Here is a 17,975-nt window from a genome sequence, read left to right on the forward strand (position 1 = left end):
CCAGTTCTGTACAGGAGACGTGCTACAGTGACGTACAGATACCGAGAGGAAGTTAGTAGGAGAGCAGGCAGGCGCTGATACACTGCATGTTCTCATCTCACTTGGATTCAAAATAAGCTTCAAATTTTGTTTGTGTGCTTGGATCCTGGCAGTACGTACCGCTTAAGAGCAACTTTAGAATCTATAATGTCACATTTAAGTTGCTACTTCCTGGCAGGTAGGTATGGAGGTTTAGTTTGGCATGGCAACTGCTCTGCCCAAACCACAGGAAATTGCAGAGATGTTGGCGTGGGCTACGCCCACCCGTGTACCTAATAAAGTGGTCACTGAGTGAATGTTTGTGCTGTAACCCAATCCACTTCAATGTTTGACGTGTTGTGTGTTTAGAGGTGCTCTACTGCATACCACCTTTGTAACAAGTAGTTATTTGTGTTACTGATGCCTTCCTGTCAGCTTGAACCAGTTTGGCCATTCTCCTCTGACCTCTCCCATTCACAAGGCATTTTCATCCACAGAACGGCCGTTCACTAGATGTTCTTTTTTTCATTGTTCACACCATTCTCTGTAAACTCTAGGGACTGTTGTGTGTGAAAATCCCAGAAGATCAGCAGTTTCTGAGATACTCAAACCACCCAATCTGGCACCAACAAACATTCCACAATAAAAGCCACTTAGACCACATTACTTCCCCATTCTGATGTTTGGTCTGTACAAGAACTGAACCTCTTGACCATTTCTGCATGCTTTTATGCACTGAGTTGCTGCCAGATGAGTGGCTGATTAGATATCTGCATTAACGGACAGGTATATAGGTGTATCTAATAAAGCAGCCATTTGGTGTATGTCCCTGCACCAGTCTAACACCATCCCTCATTTCTTTAGAGATTTGTGGTTGAATCACATTTGCACCAGACAGAAGTGAACAATTGCTGTAATTCACCTGTATGTTCTTAGCAATCTATTGTCAGTGCTTGAAGAAACATTCCCCAATCTCTCACAGCCCTCTCATGTCTCATACCTTCTTAATTTTCTTTATTTAAGTTCAAAACGGTAAACCCGGAGTTAAGTCTTTCACTCTCCATCTTAATGATACATCCTATGTTATGAGCATTGTTGGCTGCTGAGACAAAAGACTTTCGTTTATTCTAGGTTTGGACGTTGCTGGCATGCCCATCTTTTGCCCATCACTAATTGCCATTGAGAAGATGGGAATGTGCTGCGCTCTTGACTCAGCAATATCTCTGGTGCAGAGGGAGGGTACTGTTGGGGAGGGTGTTCCAGGATCCACTCCCAGTGGCAATGAATGACTAGTAAGGTTTTTCCAAATCAGGATGCTTTCTAACTCGGAGGGGTGGTGTTCCACGTATCTTGTGCTTCTTGTTGACTGAGGCGGTGAGTTTGGGGGGTGCTGTCAGTGTAGTCAGGGTGGGTGATTGCTGTGTATGTTGTAGACGGTGCACACGGCAGCCAACGTGCATCGACGGAGTGAATGAACAATGGGGGGAGTGCGGTAGATGGGTTGCCAATCACATGGACACCCTCGTCCTGGGTTGGACTCAGTCCCGTGAGTGTTGTTGGAGCCGCACTCACTGAGGCCAGTGTCCGTCACGCTCCTGACCTGTGCCATGGTAGACTGTGGAGCATCAGGAGGCAAGCCACTTGCCACTGCATACCTGGTCTCTGATCTGCTGGTGAGGCCATGCTATATGTGTGTGGCCAGCCCGGATGAAGTTCTGATCAAAGTTCATTTGCAGTATGTGGACTGGGAGACTTGTTGATGTGAATCCTGTTGAATCTCACGGGTAGAAGGTTTGGAGCCACCTGTTGGAGAAGATACAGTAGCTGTCTGATGCATCTGTAGTGTCAGTTTTGCCCCCTATGTATCTATCTAATGAGGTCTAGCTCCACCCCAGACATTCTTTCTTCTCCCCTCCCAACAGGCAGGAGATACAAAAGCCTGAAAGGACATGCTACCAAGATTATTCTATCCCACTGTTATTGGACTCTTGAATGGATGTCTAGAACGATAAGATGGAATTCTGGCCTCATGGTCCACCTTGTTATGATCCTACACTCTATCGTTTGCCTGACCTGTACTTTATCAGAAGCTTTTACACCTTATTCTGCAGCGTTATTGTTCTATGTTAGTCTAGCTCAGTGCACTGTGCAATGATGTGATCTGTATGAACAGTATGCAAGAGAAGCTTTTCACTGCACCTTGTTGCACATGGCAATAATAAGCCAATTCCAATACAGCAGCAGAAAAATGAGAGCCAACCTCATTAGTAGGTACAGAATTGTATGCAAACAGGTTGGACATCGAGTCAATGTTTCTGTCAGAACATTTGGATATGGCACAAGTGCGGAGGGAGAGAGACACTGAAGTGGGTCGACAGTTCTCAGACTTTAACGCAAACTTTGCAGGAATTTAAGGAAAAGGAAAACAATAAACGCTAGGCCAACGGGGCCGTTAACTAAAACTCTCAAACTGAAAGTTAAAGGCCAACACCGCGGCTGAAAGCAGTATCTAAATACTACACAAATACTGCTCGTTTCCAGCATCAGTCGAAACGGTAGTCCTCTTTCTCAGACAGGGACGAAGGCAAGCAGGGAGCGTGACATTACTGTGCTTTGCTCAAGTCTCGACAGGACAACGCCAAGGAGAAGGGGGTTAAGTACCACCATAATGAAACAGTAATTAGCTGGAAGGCACATGTCCACGGGTACAATTGCCAAACCTGGTGCGCGGCAGGGCGCCTGTGGGCGGGGCACGTAGACCCTGCAGCGGAGTCCATAGCTGTGGCAGATTCTCCTGGTTAGAAGGACTTCTACAGGGGTCAGAGTCTCAAAGGAGGAGGTCAGTATTCAGGACAGAGATGGAAAGAAGGTTCTACAGCAAAAGGCACTGAGTCTTTGGAATTCTTTACCCAAGGGCACGGTGGATGGTCAGTTGCTGAGGATATCCAAGATCGGCGGATGTTAGGGAACCCAGAATGTGGGATTAGTTCAGGAAAGTGGGGCTGTGGGCTAGGAGCAGCCACAATTTTAGGAGATGGGCTGAATGGCCTACTCCTGCTTTTAGTTTTTATTTTGTGATGGATGAAGGTGGCGCGGTGCGTACACAATCCCAGAGACTGAGACTCAATCCTGACTCGGGTCCAGCTGTGTGGCATTTCCATGCTCTGCCTGTTACCGTGTGTGGCTTTCCACCGGATTGCTCCAGTTACCTCCCGAAGACATGCAGGTGGGTAGCTTTAATGCCTGCTGCAAACTGCTTCTAGTCTGGGGCTGAGTGTAGAATCTGGGGCGTTGGGAGTGGATGGGAAAGTCTGGAGATTAAGAGGGATTGGTGGAAATAGGTGGTGACGGCTAGCACGGATTGTGTGGGCTGAAGAGCCTGTGCTTGCTCATAATACAATGCTGGGACAGAATCTGTGTGAAAGCAGTCACGGGAAGCTGTCATTAAACAGCTCACACAGTATACCTCCGCCTAAATCAGGGATTACTGTTTGTTCCAAAACAAATTGTACATTGACTTTCATCCTTTCCACTCTCCCATGTGACCTTCTTTGTTTAACCACACATCCGAGGAGAGGCTGAGTCCGGGGTCACCTCAGCGTAATGCTTTCAACAGCTCTATCCCCCAACCCAGTCACTGAAGCCCACAGTTACTCAGTTAAGGGGAGACTTGCTGGTTCAGATAGTGGGTTTGCTAAGACGCTGATAGTTTCACGGGCGGCCTCGCCTGTTGGGAGGTTTGTGGTGGGCTTACTGGGAACTATCGGCAGGGTTCTCCTGGTGGGACCGACAAGAGGCTTACCCAAAAACTGTACTGAGCTCGGTGGGAGCTGATCTGCAGATCTGCCTGAGAGACAGGATTCACTGCGACCGTTGAGAGTGGACTGGGGAATTATCTCTTGGTTTGTTGAGGAGACCGTGGTGGAGTCGGTGGAGGCTGCCAAAAATCGGTCAGGAGTGCTGAGAGACTGTATGCTAGAAGTTGCTGATGACTGCCTGATCCTCACCAACAATGATAATGTACAGTAGCTCAGAACAGAGTCATTTCCCACAGAGTTGTTTGGAATTAACTCTTTAAATGACAATCCAGTTTATTCCAGGCCCATGCTGGGTTTACTGAGAGATTAACTTGGCTGTTTTGAGGATAACTTCCTTACTGTAACATGAAAGGAGGCCACTGGGCCCATCAGATTCATACTGGCTCCTAGAGAATCCATCCATTAGTCACATTCCCCCTCTGCATATTCCCCAGTACCCCTGAAACTCATTCCCTCTCACATATGCCCCTTTGGTTCTTTTTGCCACTTGCTACACCAGGGCTTATCGACAGCAGTCAGTTAACTTACCGGCACGTCTTTGGGATCTCGCAGGAAACCGGAGCACCCGGACAAATCCACGTGGACAGAATCAGAATCAGACTTATTATCACTAATATAAGTCATGAAACGTGTTGTTCTGTGGTAGCAGTACAGTGCAAGACATAAAAATTACTGTAAGTTACAAAATATATAAACAGTGTAAAGGAGGAATAATGAGATAGTGTTCATGGGTAAACAAAATGTTCAGAAATCTGATGGCAGAGGGGAAGAAGCTGTTCCATCTAGTGTGGTCTTCAGGTTCCTGCACCTCCTCCCCAATGGTAGTAGGTTTTAGGGATTTTTTTTTCAGTTCTGTGGATGTCCGTGAAGAGTAAGAATTTCAGGTTGTACACTGTATACATTCTGGTATGAAGTGGAGCCATTGAACCTTTGAAGGCTCGTGGCACAATTGCCTTCATCGGTGCGAACGCTGACTATAAGAGTTAGGAGGCATGTTGCGGCCGTATGAAACTGTGCTTAGGCTGAGCATGGAGTATTGTGTAGAATTCTGCTCGCCCCATTACAGGAAGGATGTAGACGCTATGGAGAGAGTGCAGAAGAGGTGTATCAGGATAGAGGGTGGATTAGAGGGTATGAGCTATAAGGAGAGGCTGGACAAACGTGGTCATTTTCCCTGGAGCTGCAGAGGCTGAGGTCAAAGTCCAACCCTACATCCCTGCTGTGAGAGGTGGAAACGGGTAAGGCTGGACAAAAGGGCTCAGGTGAAGGTGTACAGACCAATCCCCTGTACAGGGGATGCAATGGATTGCAGAAGCATTGATGAACTCCAACACACCATCATCTTCAGAGGACGATGGAGAGAGATGGGAGATCATCAATGGCCCATGCACCACTGGGAGTTAAGGGCCCAAGTCAAAATGGCAGAGGCTGAGGTGAGAGTTGATAGGAAGTTATAAGATTTAAAACCATCATTCCCACAATCCTGAACTTAAGCCTCTGTACCTCCCTCTGCAATTGGATCCTCGACTTCCTAACCGGAAGACCACAACCTATGCGGATTGATGATAACATCTCCTCCTCGCTGATGATCGACACTGGTGCACCTCAGGGGTGTGTGCTTAGCCCACTGCTCTACTCTCTCTATACCCATGACTGTGTGACTAGGCACAGCTCAAATACCATCTATAAATTTGCTGATGATACAACCATTGTTGGTAGGTTCTCAGATGGAGACAAGAGGGCGTACAGGAGCGAGATATGCCAACTAGTGAAATGGTGTCACAGCAACAACCTGGCACTCAACGTTACATAGAAACATAGAAAATAGGTGCAGGAGTAGGCCATTCGGCCCTTCGAGCCTGCACCGCCATTTATTATGATCATGGCTGATCATCCAACTCAGAACCCTGCACCAGCCTTTCCTCCATACCCCCTGATCCCCGTAGCCACAAGGGCCATATCTAACTCCCTCTTAAATATAGTCAATGAACTGGCCTCAACTGTTTCCTGTGGCAGAGAATTCCACAGATTCACCACTCTCTGTGTGAAGAAGTTTTTCCTAATCTCAGTCCTAAAAGGCTTCCCCCTTATCCTCAAACTGTGACCCCTCATTCTGGACTTCCCCAACATCGGGAACAATCTTCCTGCATCTAGCCTGTCCAATTCCTTTAGGATTTTATACGTTTCAATCAGATCCCCCCTCAATCTTCTAAATTCCAACAAGTACAAGCCCAGTTCATCCAGTCTTTCTTCATATGAAAGTCCTGCCATCCCAGGAATCAATCTGGTGAACCTTCTTTGTACTCCCTCTATGGCAAGGATGTCTTTCCTCAGATTAGGGGACCAAAACTGCACACAATACTCCAGGTGTGGTCTCACCAAGGCCTCGTACAACTGCACTAGTACCTCCCTGCTCCTGTACTCGAATCCTCTTGCTATAATTGCCAGCATACCATTCGCCTTTTTCACTGCCTGCTGTACCTGCATGCTCACTTTCAATGACTGGTGTATAATGACACCCAGGTCTCGTTGCACCTCTCCTTTTCCTAATCGGCCACCATTCAGATAATAATCTGTTTTCCTATTTTTGCCACCAAAGTGGATAACTTCACATTTATCCACATTAAATTGCATCTGCCATGAACTTGCCCACTCACCCAACCTATCCAAGTCACCCTGCATCCTCTTAGCATCCTCCTCACAGCTAACACTGCCGCCCAGCTTCGTGTCATCCGCAAACTTGGAGATGTTGCATTTAATTCCCTCATCCAAGTCATTAATATATATTGTAAACAACTGGGGTCCCAGCACTGAGCCTTGCGGTACCCCACTAGTCACTGCCTGCCATTCTGAAAAGGTCCCGTTTATTCCCACTCTTTGCTTCCTGTCTGCTAACCAATTCTCTATCCACATCAATACCTTACCCCCAATACCGTGTACATTAGTAAGATGAAAGAGCTGATTGTGAACTTCCAGAAGGGTAAGATGAAGGAACACATACCAATCCTCACAGAGGGATCAGAAGTGGGGAGAGTGAGCAGTTTCAAGTTCCTGGGTGTTGAGATCTCTGAGGACCTAACCTGGTCCCAACATATTGATGTAGCTATGAAGAAGGCAAGATTATACTTCATTAGGAGTTTGAAGAGATTTGGTATGTCAACAAATACACTCAAAAACTTCTATAGATGTATTGTGGAGAGCATTCTGACAGGCTGCGTCACTGTCTGGTATGGGGGTGCTACTGCACAGGACCGAAAGAAGCTGTAGAGGGTTGTAAATTTAGTCGGTTCCATCTTGGGTACTACCCTACAAAGTACCCAGGTCATCTTCAAGGAGTGGTGTCTCAGAAAGACAGCGTCCATTATTAAGGACCTCCAGCACCCAGGGCATGCCCTTTCCTCACTGTTGCTATGAGGAAGGAGGTACAGAAGCCTGAAGGCACACACTCAGTGATTCAGGAACAGCTTCTTCCCCTCTGCCATCTGATTCCTAAATGGACGTTGAACCCACGAATACTACCCCACTTTTTTAATGTATTATTATTTCTGTACTTGCATGATTTTTAATCTCCAATAATACATATACTGTAATTTATTTATTTATTTTCTTCTATATTATGCATTGCATTGAACTGCTGCTGCTAAGTTAACAAATTTCACGACACATGCCGGTGATAATAAACCTGATTCTGATTATGAGAGGCATAGACAGAAGAGATAGAATCTCCTTATCAGGGAAGAAATGTCAAGTACTAGAGCACAAACACTTAAGGTGAGAGGGGAGAAGTTTGCAGGGCGTGTGCACGTACAGAGTGGGGTGTGCCTGGAACACGGTGCCAGAGGTGGTGGTGGGAGCAAATACGACCGAGTCACTTAAAGGCACGTGGAGTGGCAGAATATGGAACACGCACTACTTACTTATTTACTGCCCGTTACACCACTGGTGCCTAGGGCAGCAATGAAGGTCCTCCATCTCTGGGCTGTGGGGCTTCCTCGTTGTGTCAGTAGCTTCCTCTCAGTTTTCACCGCTGTCAGTCATGCAAGTCCCGGGTGGAGACTCAGGAATACCTTCGCAGTCAGATGTAGGAGGGTTCTTCATTGCAGTTTTGTTTGACCAGTCAGGGTTGTGCCCCTGAACCTGAAGGACCAGTGGAACACCCTCAGTCTGGCCTCTACCCTTTGACCTATTAGGCATGGGTGACCCTACCAGGAGCCAAAGCATAAAGCCCTGACTCCAGCCAACATAGCTCTCCAGGTCATTGAGACACGCGAGCCTCCAAACTACCACAAGGTTGTTGGCCTCTTGGGGGATGCAAAATGTACAGGAGAGAACACTAGTTGAAAGTGGCATTGTATACGACACAGATTGTGGATCGAAAGGCCTGTTCCTGTGTTGTACTGCTCTGTGTTTCATGTTCTATTTCATTCTAAGTGTCACCATGGTCTGTGAAGGGAGAAGGCAGTTGGAGCGTACAGATACTGTATCACTGGAGGACCTTGTTCCCTCTGTAAGTGATTTAGGATTGTTTGTGGTGTGTGGCTGCCCTTGTCACTCTGTGTGTCCGACCGCAGCACCTCACGGACTGAGTTTCTGTCTGTTTTTTCCTCAGGGAGGGCTGACAGGTTGCTGAATGACATTCGGCCCCACTGTCGCCGACAGTACGCGGCAGCCTTCCTCAGCCGCGTCTGGAACGAGCTGGAGCCGCGGGCGGGCCAGGGCACTCAGCTGCTGCAGAAGAAGGTAGGAATGGCCGGGGGGGGGGTCCACCTGCTCTGCTGGACAGTATCCTCGCGTTGCTGGGTCGGCCGGGAACGAAAACGGCAGGCGCTGGAAACGTGGAGCGAGGAGAGAAAGTGCTGGAAACGGGTCGGTCAGCAGAGAGAAACTGCTGAAGTTTCAGGTCTACAGTGCTGGATCAAGTTGAAGTTTAGTGTCCTGGGCACACAGACTCTGGTACAAATGCTGTGGAGGTTAGTTTCCTGCAGCAGAAACACAGTACAGCACAGCTGGTGCTGCGTCAGGAGAATTGGGAATAGTAGGTGTTTCTAGCAACAGAAGAAAATTCTGTAAGTGCTCAGCTGGTTAAGAGTATCAGAGGAAAGAAAAACCATTAAAGAACAACAGGTAACCAGTTCAACCTGAAACGCCAGCTCAGTTTCTCTCACCACAGATGCTGTCCAACCTCTGAGTGTTTCCGGCGTTTTCTCGGGTTTTATTTCAGGTTTCCAGCAACTGCAGATTTTAGTATTTCTTTGAACAGCAATCTGATGGAAACCTTTGTCCAAGGTTTGGAACAGCTTGCCTTTGTCATCCATAATGTCACTAGACCATAAGATATAGGGACAGAATTAGGCCCCAACTAATCAAATATCTGTCAACCTCTGCCTTAAATATACGCAACGACTTGGCTTCCACAGCTGCCTATGGCAATGAATTTCACAGATTCATCTCTCTCTGGCTAGTAAAATTCCTCCTCATCTTCACTCTAAAAGGACACCCCTCCATTCTGAAGCTGAGTCCTGTGGTCTTTCACTCTCCCACCACAGGAAATATCCTCTCTCCATCCACTCAATCATGGGAGATAGGTTTGAATGAAGTCACCCCTCCAAGGACAGATTAACCAATCATTGAGTCCGACAGATTAACCAATCACTGAGTCTAACTGTGAGTCTTGGCGCTGTGCTGAGAGCAGATTGGCTGCTGTTCTGGAAAATAACATAATTTCTCAATACACTTGATTGATTTTCAGACACAGCAGTTTTCAGTCCTGATGCAGGGTTTTAACCCGAAACATGACAATTCCTTTCTCCCATAGATGCTGTTCATCCAGCTGATTACTTGTTGCTCCAAATTCCAACATCTGCTCTCTCTTGTATCTCTTTTTTTGAAAAATTGTTGATTATACCTGCCTCAACCACTTCCACTGGCCGCTCATTCTGCATACATAACACTCTCTGTGTAAAAGTGTTGCCCCTCAGGTTCCTATGGCATCTCTCCCCTCTCACCTTAAACCAATGGCCCCTAGTTTTTTATTTCCCAATGCAGGTGGAAAAGACAGTGCACTCAACCTGTCGATGCCTCTCGTGATTTTATACACCTCTATAAAATCACCTCTCAGTCTCTTACGCACCAAAGGAAAAGGACCCAGCCTCCCAATAGCTCAGTACCTGGCAACATCCTTGTAAATCCTTCCTGAGACAGAAAATAGGACAAGCATGAGCCCCTCAATCCTACCTCACCATTCAAGACGATCGTAGCTGAACATCCATTGTCCCAGCTTTCTCCCCATTCCTCAAGACCTGAGAGCATTATAGTTCCCTGCATATATTTAGCAATTTGACCAGCTGTGTTTTGTGGCAGAGTATTTCACAAGTTCACTGCTCATTTCACCCTCAGTCTTAAATCAATCTGCCCCTTATCCTAAACCTGTGACTCAGAACAACTGGGAGACTCTGTCCTGCATCTCATCTGCCCCACTACTGGTAGAATTCTGTAGGTTTCTATGAGACCCCCCCACCACCAATCTTCTGAACTGTGCTAACCATACACATGGAGTTACTGGCTAATAACATTAGCCACTGTAGTATACACATTTCTCATTCTGACACTGCTATTTAATCGGTACATGTTTAGCCCAACATTAGCACCACCCACCCATTCACTAGGTAATGGGTGTTTTAGCACTAGAAGTTGAGATGGGCGTCTGGTCCTTCAGCCCTGTTAGAACGTAGAACACAAAACACAGAACACAGAAGAGTACAGTGTAGTCTAGGCCCTTTGACCCCATTTTAACCTTCTCCAAGACCAATTGAACCCTTCTCTCCAACCTAGCACAGGAGCAGAATTGAACCCTGTGTCACTGGCACTGTAACAGTGTTACACTAACTTCAACCCCACCTCATCATTTTGTACAACTCTTGTCAAATTTCCCCTCATCCTCCTACGCTCCAGGGAGACGTCTCTTTAGAACAGAGATGAGGAGGAATTCATTGCAATCTGTGGAATTCATCGCAATGAATGGCAGTGGAGCCCAAATCATTGGGTATTTTTAAAGCATTGATTGATAGGTTTTTAATTAGTAAGAGTTTATGGGTAGGAGACAGGAGAATGAGGTTGAAAGGGAAAATAAATCAGCCTTGATGGAATGGCAGAGCAGACTCCATAGGCTGACTGGCCTAATTCTGCTCCTGTATCTGGTGGTCTGATGACAACCCTTCATTTCAGTCTGAACTTGGCCAGTGTTGTCCATTTTCGGTCTTTAATACACCTTCACCAGAATCCTTGAACCTGATAGTGCCCAAAGCCCTAGCGATCTCTGTCTGAGCATTCACTGCCCTCTAAGAGCATTAAATAAAAATTAACTCTCCTCATCTTAGTCCAGTGCACTGGAGTCCATATTCTGAGAGCATGCCCCAGTTCTGGGCACTGCCTTTGAGTTGGTTCAATCTCCTGCCTTAGCACTTTGGCAGTCCTTTACAACATCTTTAAAGTTTCCAATGCCTTTCCCCCTTCCTTTTCAGTCCCAAAGAAGGGTCTCAGCCTGAAACACTGACCGTTTACTCACAGACACAGTCTGATCTGCTGAGTTCCTCCAGCATTTTCAGTGTGTTGATTTGGAGTTCCAGTATCTGCCAACTTTCTCATGGTCATTTTTAAAACTCCTCCGAGATCACCTCGCAGTAGTTTCCCAGCGGTCTGAACGAGACATCTCAGTAATCAGTCAGATAGCTCTGCTGGCCTTGCTCAGGTGTGGTCACGGAGAAGAGAGGACAATCAGACTGTGTCTGCTTCTGTATGTTATGTTCTTGTTGTTACGAGAATACACATAAAATTAAGATGTTTGCTGGCCTGGGCTAGCATCAGTGGCATCAGCAGTTGGTCTGCCACCTGCCCTCAGGGGAAGGAGAGATAAGGAACAATGGAGCAGCGTCTGGAGATGTGTAATGAAGGGATGTGGGAGGAAGAGCTGTCTGGAGCGGCTCCCCCCTTTGAACCCTGAACTGTTTGAAGTGATGGACAGGCGATACCCCAGCAGGGGGATAAAAAGGGACAGGTTCGCTAAGACAGACACACACGCCACCCGAGGTAACGAGACCCTGGAAGCGGTGCGCTTCTCACGAGTGGGTGAGAAGTACCAGACAACGACAAGAGTGGAAAGGTACGATCAGCGGGAACCCGGTGTGTGTCCGCCCTTGCCTGGGTGCCGGGTTCACTGCAGAGGATCGACCGCATCTGGAGGAGGGGTCACAGTCGGTGACCTCAGGTGACATCACCAAGGACCCGCCCAAATGCTGTTTGTGAGCCATCCCGCTGGTCTGTGAGTGAAGCAGTGTTCTGAATGATCAGTTGTTCCTATTCTGTCTCTCTTCCCCCACCTTGTCCATCGCCATGGCAACGATTACTGCGAACTGAACTACAAACTGGACTGAACTTTGAGTCATTTTGAAATTGGTCATTTACCCCTAGACAACGATAGAGCTTGATTGATGCTGTTATCTTAATTCTGTGCACATGTGTGGTTATCATTGTTGAATTGTTGCATTTATTATCCTTTCGATTACTGTGTTGCTTGTTTCTTTAATAAAACTTTCTTAGTTCTAGTACTCCAGACTCCAACTGAGTGATCCATTTCTGCTGGTTTGGCAACCCAGTTACGGGGTACGTAACATAAGTGGGGTTCTCGTCCACGATTTTGAACGCTAAATTTGGGACGGAGTAAATTGATTGGGTTAAAATTCCCGAAAGAAAGAAAAGACAAACAGCAGAAATGGAGGTTGAGGAATTTATAAAGGCGCCGACCTTGGAGGCATTAGAGGATGCCAGGAAATCGGAATTGATAGCTGTGGCCAAACGGGTGAATCTTGCTAAGGTGAAGTCGACAATGAGGAGAGAGGAGATACACAGAGCTATTGTAGAGCACTATGTATCTAAAGGTGTGTTTCCCCAAGGTGAGCTGGGGGAGGTGTCTATTGAAAAACCTGCTGGAGACGCGGTACAGGTACAGCTTGAAAAACTGAGACTCGAGCACGAGTTCCGGGTACGGCAGTTAGAACACGAAGAGAAGCAGTTAGAAAGGCAGGAGAGAGAGTTAGAAAGGCGGGAGAGAGAGAAAGAGGTAGAAAGGCAAGAGAGAGAAAGACAGTTGGAGAGAGAGGAGAAACAGAGGGAAAGGGAATTTGAGCTGGAGAAGTTAAAGATAAGGGCCGAGCAGGGGCTCGTGCCGAACCAAGGTGGAGGGTTCCGGGCGACCCAGGAGGTTAGGCTGGTTCCCCCATTTGACGATACCGATGTGGATCGGTACTTTCTCCACTTCGAAAAGGTGGCTATAAATCAGGAATGGCCGAGGGATAAGTGGGTTGTTTTACTTCAGAGTGTACTGAAAGGGAAAGCCCAACAAGCTTACTCCGCTTTATCCGCGGAAGATGCCCAGAAGTATGAGGTGGTGAAGGAGGCCATCCTCAGGATTTATGAGTTGGTCCCGGAGGCATACCGGCAGAGGTTCCGGAATGCGAGGAAGCGGTGGGACCGCACGTATTTGGAGTTTGCTCGTGAGATGCAAACATATTGTGAGCGTTGGTGCGCCTCGAAGGGGGTAGAGGGGGATTACGACAGACTGCTGCAGCTGATTCTGATTGAGCAGTTTAAAGGTTGTGTCCCTGAGGGTATGAGACCCTACCTCGATGAGAAAGAGGCAGCCACGTTAGCCGCAACTGCTAAGTTAGCGGATGAGTATGCGTTGACGCATAAAATGAAGGTTGCCCCGAGTAAAGGCTACCAGAAGGGTAGTCAGGACGGCGGGGAGAGTCCACCGGAAAAGTCAGAAAGTAAGCCGGGGACTAGTGAAAAGGATAAGGTAGACCGGGAGCAGTCTGGTAGGAAGTCTCCTGGAGTCGTCTGTTATAATTGTGGGAAAGTCGGACACTTTGCGTCCAGGTGCTTTGCCCCAAGGAAGGAGACGGGGAAAGGAAAAGCGGAAATTTTGAATGGCTGTATTGAGCTGTTAAGCGAACCGCTAGGGAAGGACAGGTCTGAAAAAGTCCAGGAAGGGCGCGAGAGGTTTATCTCGGCCGGACTGGTGTCAGTGAAAAAGAGGTTAAAACCAGTTCCAGTGCGGATCTGGAGAGACACGGGAGCGTGTCAGTCACTAATACTGAAGAGTGTATTAGAGTTTAGCTCAGAGACCCAGACTGGGGAGGTAGAGGTCAAAGGTGTTGGGGAAGGGACAGAGTCAGTCCCTTTGCACCAGATACATTTACAGAGCAACCTGGTCTCTGGACTAGTCACGATCGGGGTGAGGTCCGAATTACCAATGAAAGACGTGGAAGTCTTGCTCGGTAATGACATCGCCGGAGGAATCGTGTTCCCAGTCGTGAGATTGACGGGTCAGCCTGCCAGCATGGAGGCCCCGCCCGCGATGGTGAATTTGGCTGAAACATTTCTGCCAACCTTGTATGAGACAGGGTGTAGTGAGATAAGAGGTAGTGAGGGAGCTGGGACGGACGTAGCAGTAGCCAGGAAAGAATTTGTGCAGACGCAGGAGCGAGACGAGGGGCTGATGGGTTTTGCAGAGACAGCTCTCTCTGACACAGCCTTGACAAGGGAACTAGTAGGCTATTGTGCGGATGAGGAAATGCAAAGAACTGGGACGTTGGGTGATTGTGGTTACAATAGGGCGGCCAAGTAAACAACACCCATATTTTTTGAGTAATTCAGTGACTAAAGGGCTGATGAACACAGAAGTGTGTATTGGCAATTTAACACGGCTGTCTGAAGCCAGCTTGATAGTGAACCTTGAAAAAAATGAATTCGGCCACACGAAGGTCACTTACCTGGGAATTGTGGTGACACAGGGGCAGCTGGCAGTGATGCAAGCTACAGTGCAGGCTATCGCTGACCTCCCAACCCCGACAGACAAGAGGGCCCTCAGAAGGCTTTTGGAGATGGTGGGGTACTGCAGGAAGTTTTGCAATAACTCTGCGGTCAATACCCGTCCCCCTCCTACTAAGCCCTTGCGAGAGAAAACTGAGTCGGAATGGGACGACCCTTGTTATTGTGGTCCGGGACAAAACCAAATGAGAGGTTACATTGGTCGCAATTCATCAGTGTTTTTGGCCACTATGAAGTTTGCTGAGTTGGAGCCTGGTCTAAGGGATTATTAATAACACGTGTAAAAGGAACAGAAAATGTGATGACTGTCTGTCAAGGTGTTGACAGCTTCAAATTCTCTGTATTAGCTAAATAACTGTTAAAGATGTATATTGTGTATGTATCAGATAATGTAGTCATGTTTGTAATTTTTACCTCCCGGTAAAAATCCTTAAAGGGGGGAAGTGTTACGAGAATACACATAAAATTAAGATGTTTGCTGGCCTGGGCTAGCATCAGTGGCATCAGCAGTTGGTCTGCCACCTGCCCTCAGGGGAAGGAGAGATAAGGAACAATGGAGCAGCGTCTGGAGATGTGTAATGAAGGGATGTGGGAGGAAGAGCTGTCTGGAGCGGCTCCCCCCTTTGAACCCTGAACTGTTTGAAGTGATGGACAGGCGATACCCCAGCAGGGGGATAAAAAGGGACAGGTTCGCTAAGACAGACACACACGCCACCCGAGGTAACGAGACCCTGGAAGCGGTGCGCTTCTCACGAGTGGGTGAGAAGTACCAGACAACGACAAGGGTGGAAAGGTACGATCAGCGGGAACCCGGCGTGTGTCCGCCCTTGCCTGGGTGCCGGGTTCACTGCAGAGGATCGACCGCATCTGGAGGAGGGGTCACAGTCGGTGACCTCAGGTGACATCACCAAGGACCCGCCCAAATGCTGTTTGTGAGCCATCCCGCTGGTCTGTGAGTGAAGCAGTGTTCTGAATGATCAGTTGTTCCTATTCTGTCTCTCTTCCCCCACCTTGTCCATCGCCATGGCAACGATTACTGCGAACTGAACTACAAACTGGACTGAACTTTGAGTCATTTTGAAATTGGTCATTTACCCCTAGACAACGATAGAGCTTGATTGATGCTGTTATCTTAATTCTGTGCACATGTGTGGTTATCATTGTTGAATTGTTGCATTTATTATCCTTTCGATTACTGTGTTGCTTGTTTCTTTAATAAAACTTTCTTAGTTCTAGTACTCCAGACTCCAACTGAGTGATCCATTTCTGCTGGTTTGGCAACCCAGTTACGGGGTACGTAACATTGTGTTCCCCAGTAATGGCCTTACACTCTGTGTCCCTGCCCTTGTGATAATGGGTGATAACTATTTGTCTTCCTGACTCTACCTGCATGTTTACTTTCTATGTCACTTGAACCAGCACACCCTGATCTCTCAATACACATTTATTCGTTTCTCAGCGTTTCAAACAAATTCTTCTTTCCTATTCTCCGTATCAACTTGTACAATCTCCGATTTTCCCACATTATTATCTGTTACCTCCTTGCATGCCTTCTTTACCCATTGATGTCTCCTGTAACAGAGTGGAATGTGTACTTTTCCAGACTGGATTGTATACAGTCAGTGAATGTGGATACATTAATTTCTATCATTTTATCGAAGTCATTAATATATAGCTGGCAGCTTGCTCCCTGTGCAATCCCACTGGTGACAGCGTATCAGCCTGAAGTTGGCACATTTTTCCCTACACCCATCTTTCTGTTCTTTAACCAATTAACATCCATGCAAGTACATTTCACCCGACCTTCGGTTTTACGAGGGGTGATTCATAAGTTTGTGGCCTAAGGTAGAAGGAGATGAGTTATTAACTTCAAACTTTCTGCATTTTCACTCAAAGAGTTGACCTGCACGTGCATGTAACGAGAGCTGTATAACTCATCTCCCTCTACCTTAGGCCACGAACTTATCAATCACCCCTGCTGTGGACCACTTCTACAAAGAAGGGATCCGTATGCTCCACGAACACTGGACTAAGTGTGTACATGTAGGAGGGGACTATGTTGAAAAATAAATGTGCTAGATTTTCTAAAATTGACTCCTTCTACCTTAGGCCACAGACTTATCAATCACCCCTCGTATGTGACATTTGTCTAAGCTGCACCACATCAATTGCTTTTTGAAAATATTAATATACCACAGTGATCGATATCCCTTATCTACCTTCACAAAAAATGCAATTGTGTATGTCAAATTTGATCTTCCAGCCTATAATGGTCTTTATAAGAGCAGGCTAATATTGCTACCTCATCCTTACAAATAGATTCCAACTTCTTCTTTGACAACAGATGTCTAACTAATATCTGGATACGTTATAGCCTGGTAGAGCAACTGCTGTGCCCATGACTACAAGAGATGGCAAACAGTTGCTTATCATGCAAACACGAGGAGATCTGCAGATGCTAGAATTTCAAGCATCTGAATTTCAAGCATACATAAAATTGGAATTTCAAGCATACATAAAAATTGATATCTCTTCTTTCAGTTGGTCCTGACGAACGGTCTCAGCCCGAAATGTCCACTGTACCTCTTCCTATAGAAGCTGCCTGGCCTGCTGCGTTCACCAGCAATTTTTATGTGTGTTGCTTATCATGCAAAGCAGCTTCTTTTCCATTGACTCTGTTTACATTTCTCACTGCCTTGAGAAAGAGCCAACGTAACCAAAAACACGCCCTACACATTAAATCTTTCTCCTCCCCTCTCCTGTTGGGCAGAAGATATAAAATATTGAGAACAGACATCACCAGACACAAGGACAGCTTCTATCCCACTGTAATCAGACTCTTGAGTCGACTTTCCACGTGCTAAAGATGAACCCTTGACCTACCAAACTACCTCACCATGACCCTAGTACTTTAATTGTCTACAAGCCTAATCACGGGACAATTTACAATGACCAATTAGCCTACCAGCTGTTACGCCTTTGGACTGTGGGAGGAAACGTGAGCACCCAGTGGTCACAGGGAGAGTTACAGGCAATGGTGAGGCTTGAACCTGGGTTGCTGGTACAGTAAAGCTAACCACTACGCTACTGCGACACCCAGTAACTGCAACATTATGTTCTGCATTTTGTTTCTTTTCACTGCCTTGCTGAATATGTATGGCATGATCCATTTGGATGGCACACAAAAGCTATTCACTGTATAACAATAAACCAATCAAATCCAATCCAATAATTTCCAATCATGAATCCCCC

General features: G+C 46.9%; 1 protein-coding gene across 2 annotated transcripts in view; it reads left to right on the forward strand.

The window, feature by feature from the left end:
- The window catches only part of LOC134339306 (protein Niban 1-like), a 76,346-nt gene that overhangs the window by 8,054 nt on the left and 50,317 nt on the right, over nucleotides 1–17,975 (forward strand). For both annotated transcript variants that reach the window (XM_063035691.1, XM_063035692.1), the window contains exon 2: nucleotides 8,446–8,576. In XM_063035691.1, the coding sequence (XP_062891761.1) occupies nucleotides 8,446–8,576 (131 nt within the window). The remainder of the gene's footprint in view (nucleotides 1–8,445; nucleotides 8,577–17,975) is intronic.

Source organism: Mobula hypostoma, chromosome 29, assembly GCF_963921235.1.
Source record: "Mobula hypostoma chromosome 29, sMobHyp1.1, whole genome shotgun sequence".
In the NCBI taxonomy this organism is placed as follows: Eukaryota; Metazoa; Chordata; class Chondrichthyes; order Myliobatiformes; family Myliobatidae; genus Mobula; species Mobula hypostoma.